The 9,312-nt window shown below is 40.4% G+C and overlaps 1 protein-coding gene across 2 annotated transcripts in view; it reads left to right on the forward strand.

The window, feature by feature from the left end:
* VWF (von Willebrand factor) overlaps nt 1–9,312 on the forward strand; it is a 271,611-nt gene that overhangs the window by 250,644 nt on the left and 11,655 nt on the right. For both annotated transcript variants that reach the window (XM_019515998.1, XM_019515997.1), the window contains exons 49-50: nt 509–637; nt 2,048–2,087. In XM_019515998.1, coding sequence (XP_019371543.1) covers nt 509–637; nt 2,048–2,087 — 169 coding nt within the window. The remainder of the gene's footprint in view (nt 1–508; nt 638–2,047; nt 2,088–9,312) is intronic.

The raw sequence follows: 9,312 nt of genomic DNA on the forward strand, positions 1-9,312 counted from the left end.
AAGTTGTTGCTCACTTAATCAAATGAAAGAGCACTGGGTGCTAAACTATAACTAAGCACCAACCCAGCAAAAGTTTTTTTTTTTTTTTTTTTTTTTCCCCTGTATTTGTGTGTTGTGTTGGATATTAATTTGTTCCTGTCTTGGTTGTGTTTGGGGGTGGATTTAACGCAAAACACAGGATTCATACTACTTTAAGTTTTTTGAAACTCCTAGCATTTGGACCAGCATCTAATATTTTACTGAAAAAAACAAAAATCTTGTTTCCTGCTGAAAGGCATTCAGCAATCAGAAATCATTCTAGAACAAGGGAATGGATAGGAAAACCAGGAGTAATGGGTTATCAGCACAATGATTCTAACATTACTTTCACTATAGAGGCATATTAATTGAATTGCCATTCAGTTAAAGAATAAACAAGTAATACAGTTGCATTTTATAGCTCCCTAAAAATTTTGATCTCCTAGGGGTGATTTTTGTGCTTAAGTTAACAACTCTTAAATCTTTACAGCCAAATGAGACAGTGCAAGATGGCTGTGATAGTCATGCCTGCAAAGTGAATGAAAAACAAGAATTTATCTGGGAAAGGAGAGTCACTGGTTGCCCTCCATTTGATTCCAGGAGATGCTTGGCTGAAGGAGTAAGTAGTGAAATGGGCCCAGTTTGTGCATTTCTTAGTAATCTCTGTCTTATTTATGGATCTGTATATAAGTATCATATGTGCAGGAGGCTGGGAAACCCCAAAAACCATGTGATGCCTCAGCTAAGCAAAATATGTATTTTCTCTTAGTTTCAGAAAACCAATCAGTTTTCTTTGTTATCTAATACATTTCACATGCTTCAGCATATCCCAATTTCATGTGGGACTGTGGTCCAATGTGAAGCCCATTTAAAGTCAGCCAGTACCTAAAATAAGATATTTTCCCTCCAGCTCCCAGAGGGAGGAGTTGTGAATATGCATCTGAGCTTTTGAAGTTTCAGGTGAACTGAATCTCCAGTCTCTAAGCATCACCGCTCACTAATGTAGATGTGTGCATGAAATCTAAAGGCAGATGCTGGCACTGGTAGCAACATTGTGTGAAGGAGGTAAAAAGATGTCATTAGTCCTCCTTCTTGTACAAGGGGACTATCCTGGTGTCTGCATTTCCTTAATGCAGTACCTATAGATTAATAGTATTGATAGATGTTAGTAGCTCATTCCCTTTCACCCCCTTTCTCCTCTTCAGTTCTGCAGCAACAATGCAGGGCTGGAAAATAGAGTGCAGATAGTGTTCTTTAAAGGATGAAGCATTTGCTGCTCCCACATATGCTGATCCAGACCCCTTTGAGGAGTTTTGTCTATCTGTGAATACTTTTTCTAGCATTGCATGGGGTGGGAAGAACATAAGCCCAACTATAAGTGGATTTGTCACACACATGAAAGGTGGATAAGCATTCTGAAAATCTTCATGCATTACTTAGAAAATCAGGAGTAATCTAGGTCTTTGAATGTTACACCTGTTTAAATAGTTCAGCATTGTGTTTCATCGCATTATTGTGGCCCGCTAATGATCATAATTATTGTTATGGACTGGACGATGCCTGGTCATATTGGTGTAAATCAAGAATGAATAAATGCAAATAGGTGAAAATATGCCCATACAAGAACAGAGAAAAAGCAGCAGGTTTTACAAAGGTTTTAATATAGCAGAAAAATGGGTATTGGGAAAAGTCAGTTTATTTCAAACGGCTGCTTTTAAGTAAGCAAGAACAATATTTTTCAAAAAAACAAGAGAGCTGTGGCTTTGAGTGATAAAAGTTGGTTTGTGTAGCTAATGGCATTCAAGGAGATAATGATGCCCCAAGAATAATATCAGTTGGCCATGTGGACAGATGCGCAACTTTTAAATATTCTTTCAGTTTAATGAAGCAAAATTATAGGAAAAAAGTTTTGTTGCAGACTCATAATACAGAATTTGTAACTTAGAAAAGGAATGTCATTCTTTGGATATTTTTGGGGGTGTGTGTAGCTATTTTTTGCCTCTAAACTGAAACATATGTTCTCTCTTAGGGCAAAATTGCAAAAATTGACAATACCTGCTGTGAAACATGTAAGTACTTAAGCTGCAGATATCTTTCTTTTGCAACTTCACAGAGTGCAAACTTCTATATGAACAGCCATGTTTTGCATTTTTTCAGAGGAATAGCTACTGGGGTGGCAGAGGCCGGGCTGGTTGTGGCAGTGGTGGTGGGAGGGCAAGAAATGGTGGCAGAGGTGCCATTCTTGCATCCTCTTTAAGTGGGTGCCTGGAGATGGTGACTTGGTTACCCAACCCTCACGTTCCCTACAGTGTTTGTGGCATAGACATAATAAAAGTGAGCTAGAAAAAGAAGTTAAAATCATCTAAAGCAAACCAACACAATGTTATTTAGCATTTTTAAAATAGCCCAAAACAAGCAAATGCCAATAATTTACATATTGTTATGAATAAAATCACCATGTTGAGTCCCCTGTGACTTGTGGGCTCACATTATTCATGATTACTTAGACTGAAGCAGGGAACTCATAAAAGCCTTGGCAGACCCTCAAAATTTCACACATTTTAGCATGAATGTATAATCACCCAATAATTCATTATGAATAGTCATTATTCATCATTCATTATCTTCCTAGTGAAACGATTGCAGTCATCTCGTCAGAGAGCTTGCAAGTCCAGTGATCAGTTATTTCACCCAGTAAAAATATATGAAGAAACTGGTTTATTAATAATCAATTGGATTAATATTTTTCAATTAAACCTTCTAGTGATACTTTGAATAATAGAGATGGCAGAGAAGCTAGAATAGGGAGGAAAGCTCTTCTTGATTTGCTGTTCTTGAGCAGGGAGGAATGGGCTGAGAATGGGGAGGCCAACTTGGGTGACAGTCTAACTGTGAAATGATACAGAGCAAGATCCTGAAGGTAGGGAGGAGAGAGAGCAGTTGAGTAAATATGCTGAACCTCAGAAAAGCAGACTTTAACAAACTCATGGAACTAGTGGGCAGGATCCCCTGGGAGGCAAATCTGAGGGGAAGAAGCATCCAGGAGAGCTGCTGTTACTTAAGCTGGAGAAAGCTATTCTATTATTAAGGACAGGAAGTGCAGCAAAAGACTGGCCTGGCTAAACAGCAAACTCCTCAGTGAGTAAAAATTTCAAAAGGGAATGTGACAAAAAATTGAAACTTGAGCATATTATCACAGAAGACCATAAGAATATCACACAGGCATGCAGGGACAGAGTCAGGAAGGCCACAGCACATACCAAGATGTAGGTATAGAGGGGGATGTAAAAGATAACAATAATAAAACAAAAAACAACCCCCAAACCTGTTCTACAAGTATATCAGAAGTAAGAGGAAGACCAAGGTAGGATTAAGTCCCTTAATAAATGTAGAGAGTAATCTAATAAGGATGATGCAGAGAAGGCTGAAATATTTAATGCATTTTTTACTTCAGTCTTCACAAATAAGGTCAGCTACCAGGTAGCAAGGATAGGGGAAGAGGTAATTATCTTAGTGTATAGCAAAAGGACAAGTTAGGGATTATTTTGAGAAACTGGATGTTTTCAAATCAGCAGAGCCCAATGAGATTTATCTTAGAGTACAGGCAACCCCTGCCTAGTGTTCTTAATTGGTTTCTGAAAAAACAAGCGTTAAGCCAAAAGAGTTTTTTAAGCGAAACCGAAAGTATTTGACGGCCCAAGATGGTGGCTGCAATTGTTTTTAAGGACCCAAGATGGCGGCTGCGAGTGTTATAACAAAACTTGCTGAGTGCTAGGTGAAGTTAGGTATCAATTTAAAATGAGTGTTATAGTGAAATAGCACTAAGTGAAACAGCATTAAGTCAGGGTTGCCTGTACTGATTTGGCTGGGGTAATTTCAGAGCCATTAGCTATTCTTTCTGAGAACTTCTAGAGTTTGGGTGAGGTTTTGGATGACTGAAAAAGACTGAATATACTGCCCATCTTTAAGAAAGAGGAGAAAGTGGATTTGGGGACTTGCAGACCAGTCAATCTGACCTCAATGCCCTGAAAGACCATGGGGAATGTCATCAAGGAATTCATTTCTAGCTGCGTAGAGGTTAATAAGGTGATCAGGAACAGCCAGTTAGGACTTGTCAAGAGCAAGTCATGCTTGACCAACCTGAATTCTTTTTACTATAAGGTGATGGATTTTGTTATTAGGGAGGGGAGAGCAATGGATGGTGATATACCTCAATTTTAGCTAGGCTTTTGGCACTGTGTCCCATGTAATTCTCATCAGTAAGTCAAGGAAATTAAGTCTAAACAAAACTTTTGTAAGGCGGATATATAATTGATTGCTTTGTCATGCTCAAAAGAGTAGTTACCAATGGATCAATATATAATTGGAAGGACATACCAAACAAGGTTCCCCAGGGGCATGTTCTGGGTCTGGTGCTGTTTAACATTAATGGTCTAGAAGATGGGAATGAATGCATAGTTAGCAAACTTGCAGATGATACCAAGGTAGGTGGAATTGCAGACACTTTAGAGCACTGATTAGGATTCAGAATGACCCTTGAAAACTGGAGAAATGATCAGAAATTAAGTAAACAAAATTAAGTAAGGACAAATGTCAAGTCCTGCATGTAAGATGGAACAGTTGTGTGCACAAATACAGAATAGGGAATGACTCACAAGGTTGCAGTACAATGGAAAAGGACCTAGAGAATATGGTGGGCTGCAAGCTGAATCTGAGTCAACAGTGTTCTCTTGCTGTAAAAAAAAACAAACAAAAAAACACACCAATAGCATTCTGGGTGGTATTGGTAGGAGTGTTGCTTTCAGGTAGAAGCAGGTGATGTCTTCCCTCTTTTTGGGTTGGGCGTGGCTTCACCTGGAGTACTGTTTTTGGCTACAAAGGACCAACTTACAGGATCATAATAAATTCTAGTTTATTGGATGGGATGTGAAGTTACCAATAAAATCATGAATGCAAATTTTGAGTTATGGGTGGTACTGGTCACCTAGGCGTGCGCTCGTGCACTCACTCACTCACTCACTCACTCACTCACTCACTCACTCACTCACTCACTCACTCACTCACTCACTCACTCATTCAAACCCATGTAGTATAGTGTGTGGTGGCTGCTGTAGTGATTGTGAGCACTGGTTTCAGTATATCTACCTATCCAAGGCCCTGGAGTCTGCTGTTGATGGTCAGCTTCCTTCAAGGTGAGGTCTTCTCCAGAAGAGGGTCGCCTGCTTGTCCTTCTATCTCAGTAGGTCAGGTGCTGGATGAGAGGGCGCCATTGAGGGTCACGCTTCACTGCCTCTCATCCCTTTCTGGCAGACTTGTGTTAATCCCCCAGCATCATCTTGGCTACCAAATCTGGAGGACGCTGTCCCACGTGGGTAGTAGTACCTGACAGCTGTTAGTCACAGGGGTCTCTGCCTGCTGGTACCTGAAGTTTCAGGAGTCCACCCTTGACTTATTGACTTAATGACTGTATTGTTATGGGTTACAGAAATAGTCCATAGGGTGAGTGCTCAAGTTCCAGAAATCAGTTCTTTAGCTTGATTAGCTTAAAATGGAGTTCCTTTGGCTAGACTATTGTCTAGTGATGATCATCATTCACTTGCATTCACTCAACAGATTTATCACTTTACAATTACAATTTCAATGCAGGTTTAACAATGGTCCAGGGTGTAACTTCATTCTACAGGTAGTATATTCCTTAAGAGTTTAAAGTATAAAATATAAAACACACAATGCCATGCTAAAGATGACAAATGATATATGAAAATGAACTGTGAGAAATATATAAAAATGCAATGTGAGGTAGTGAGGATCAAAGGCTACTGGGGACAGTAAGCGAGTCAGGTTAGCACAGGATATATTTACAGTCTTTGTAGTGGATATTTTAGTTCTTTTGTTTTTTTTAGTGACACTGAGCTTAATTGATATGTAGATGTAGTTCCTAGGTTTCTCCTACAGTCAGCTTTCTGGCTGGCTCTGAGTCTTGCCACACCCATGCAATGAGTGTGCTAGGTCTCTGCCAGTACTTGGAAAAGAAATGCACAAAATGGCGGGGAGGGGGTGTTGCAGGCAAGAAGGGGCTTCTGTTATATCCATGTCTGGAAGGAAAATGTACAAAGGGGGCTTTCTGCTACACTGTCTGTCCAGTTTTAGGTTCTGCAAGAAAGATGTGGTCAAAATAGAAAGAGTTCAGTGGGGAGCAAAAAAAATGATTAGAGGTGTAAAAAAGATGACTTTATTTAAAATAAACAAAAAAGCTTGGAAGAATTGGGATATTTTAATTCAGAGAAGAGAAAACTGAAGGGGATTGGATAAGTCCTTTAATACACAAAAGGACATGATGAGAGACTCATCTCTGTGAGTGCAGGTAACAGATCAAGAAGTAGAAGTCTTTAATTGTACCAAGCGAAATATAGGTTGGATAGTAGGAAGAACATTTTAACTCTATGAGTGGCTAAGCACTAGAAAGAATCCCTGGGGCGGGGGTGGAGGAATCTCTATCCTTGAATGTTTTTTAAGAGCAAATTAGACAAATGTTTGTCTGGGATTGCTTAGACAAAGCAGGGAGTTGGACCAGATGACCTCTAGCTCAATTTTTTATGACTCTGCAATACACTTGTAGAAATCCTGCTTGTTCACAAATAATTTAGTTATAAAAAATGGAAGGAAATATGTAACAAATATGTATGTATAGTGAATGACTTCGCTAGATCCCAAAGTAAATAGTTAAGGGGCAGCCCCTTAGGCATGGGTGTAGTGGATCCTCACACACAAATTTCAGGTGGGAATCCAGTTTGCAAGAATAATGGTTGCCAGATTGAGCCCTTATTCCCACACTAATCTTTGAATATTTTGGGGAACATGCAGACTTTCAGTTTGAAGCTCTTCAAGTCCATCAGTGAATAATTCTGAAGTTAGCGCAGCTTTTCAAATTAAAATGCACTCCCTTTTAAGGTTAAAATGTCAACAACACCTTGTCTGCCCTCTGTGTGCTCTCTCTTTTTTTAATTCTATGCAAGCGCTAATAAATAAAAGATAGCAGGCACAGCAGACCATCACAACACAGGCACAGTAATTGCTGTAACAATACCCTACTTTGGGGAAGTTAACTCCAAGAGTGTTTACTACGATTGCCTGTCTATATATCAGTGAGTTCCAATTTAAAAAAAGAAAAGTCAGAAAGGTATCAAGACACTTGATTATCACTGAATGGCTCGTTCTGGTAATTTAGTTAAGAGGGCTTTTTTTCTACCAGGCTCCAAGAAAAAATTTAGTATGCAAACCTGTCTATTAACCCTTGCATCAAAGAGATTTCAACATTCTAGTTAAAAGATTCATAAGGGACTGTAATGCATTAAAAGAGAGAATATAGTAGGTGCTATAAGGACAGTTGCAAAGAAAACATCCACTTCCAAACCGTGTCCATTACAGGTGGTGAAAATTGTACCTTCTTGTGCCACGAGGGACTACTCTCTCTAAAAATGAGCCCATACTGAGGGAAGGCAAAGTGGTGTTTGTCCTTACAGTCCCTTGCTCCGATTTAATTCTGTTTGGATAAGACTATTTTAAATTCAGATTGGAGTTGCAAAAGAGTATTATCCAGAGGCTGCAGAGGGTAGGGCTGAATCTGTGTGCCCACTGGACACACTGGTCTTGCCACCACCTATACTTATATTGTGCCACCTACTTCTGGTGCACCCCTGGCAAGCTCTGGGCTCCAAGGTCAGGCAAAGCTTGTAGGGGCTGTGTTCCAGTGCAGGCAGATCCACCACTACCATGAGCCCCTCATCAGGCAGGAGCCAGTATGTCCCAAAACTGAACCAAACTTATTATCCATGAATTATCTTTGTGCCTACAATGTAAAGTAAAGCAAACTATGCCATTCACTCCCATATGGGAGGCCTGTGTGTAAACCTCCAGTGTGGCCATTTGTTTTCCAAACTGACACAATCTGAGCATATTTCCAAAGCCTCTGGTTTTGGAGTGCAGTGCTTCTCTTGCTAGAGAAAAGATGGAAGACCTTTTGTAATGATTAGACAAGGATTGTTGACTGAGGGCACTTTGCACACAGAAGCCCTGGTAGTCTTCCCTCATTATAAAACACCTAATCATGAGGGTATAACTAGACTGAGAAACAGGGCAGCAAAATGTGTTCCCATAGCTCGACCACTTCCAGTATTCACCCTAGCTTGTGTAGATATTGTTCATTATCTGTATCCTATATAGTGCAAAGTAAACATACCCTAACCAAACACCACCTGTCCTGTCTAGTATCACCACACAGGGAGTCACCTACTCCTGGTCTGGAAAAAGCAATCTTGGAAATGATTGTTAACTTTGGGGTGGGAACCAGTGCTGGGTTTGATGCTGGAGTCAGTGCATTGTAGCACAAATGTACCCAAGATAGCTTTAAATTAACTAGCTGAGGTACTCTGAGCAGCATAGATTCAGCAACACAAGAGTATTTGTCCAACTTCTTGGGTGGGTTTGGCAGCCTGCACTGAGATTTTGGCTGCCATGTATTGCTGCTCTCAGTATTTGAGCCAGACAGCTTAAAATGTTTGCTTAGGTATGTCTACATTGCAGCCACAACAGTGACTAAAGCAAGGACTACCCCCTTGTCACTCTGCCATGAATCCTTTAGGCAAATGAGCATGTGTATTAACTCATGTGATTTAAGGAGATTCTTTACCTGTCATGTGTGGGAATAAGAGTAGTGACTCATGAGATCTTGTGGATGGGGGGTGGGAGGATAGGTTAAAGTGAAGAAAAATGAAGGCTGCCTCAGTTTTTTGTTTAGAATGAAGCACACCGTCTTCAACCATCCACTCCTGCTCCCAAAACACACTACTGACTCTACCTTAATAAGTATAACCTTACCAGTTAGTCATTATGATGCCAGCCTCAATCTCTGAAATGGAACAATGACTGCATACAGACATTTGGGGAGCTTAGGGGGTGGTTAGATTGAGTTAAAAATAGCCCCTTGACCTAAGGTAAGTTGGGATGGGGTAGGGCTAGTGCAGGGGACAGGCAGGTAGTTGGGCGGGGGGTGGAGATCAGGGGGTCCATGGAGGGATTTGGGTGGAATTGCTTTGGCTGGGGTTTAGTTTAACTGTTTGTAGGAAGGCAGGCAAGGGAGAACAGATGATTTCACTTAACTTTTCCATCCAACCAGTACTTCTGGAGTGGGATGCCATTCATTTTGATCTGTGAGCACCTGAAGGTTGAAGCATACTTGCTGGTACAGCACATTTCATGAACATACTATAGCTAAGCAATGATGCCCTGTAGGTC

The sequence above is a fragment of the Gavialis gangeticus genome, unplaced genomic scaffold (genome assembly GCF_001723915.1).
Source record: "Gavialis gangeticus isolate Ggan-Ray unplaced genomic scaffold, GavGan_comp1, whole genome shotgun sequence".
Taxonomy (NCBI): Eukaryota; Metazoa; Chordata; order Crocodylia; family Gavialidae; genus Gavialis; species Gavialis gangeticus.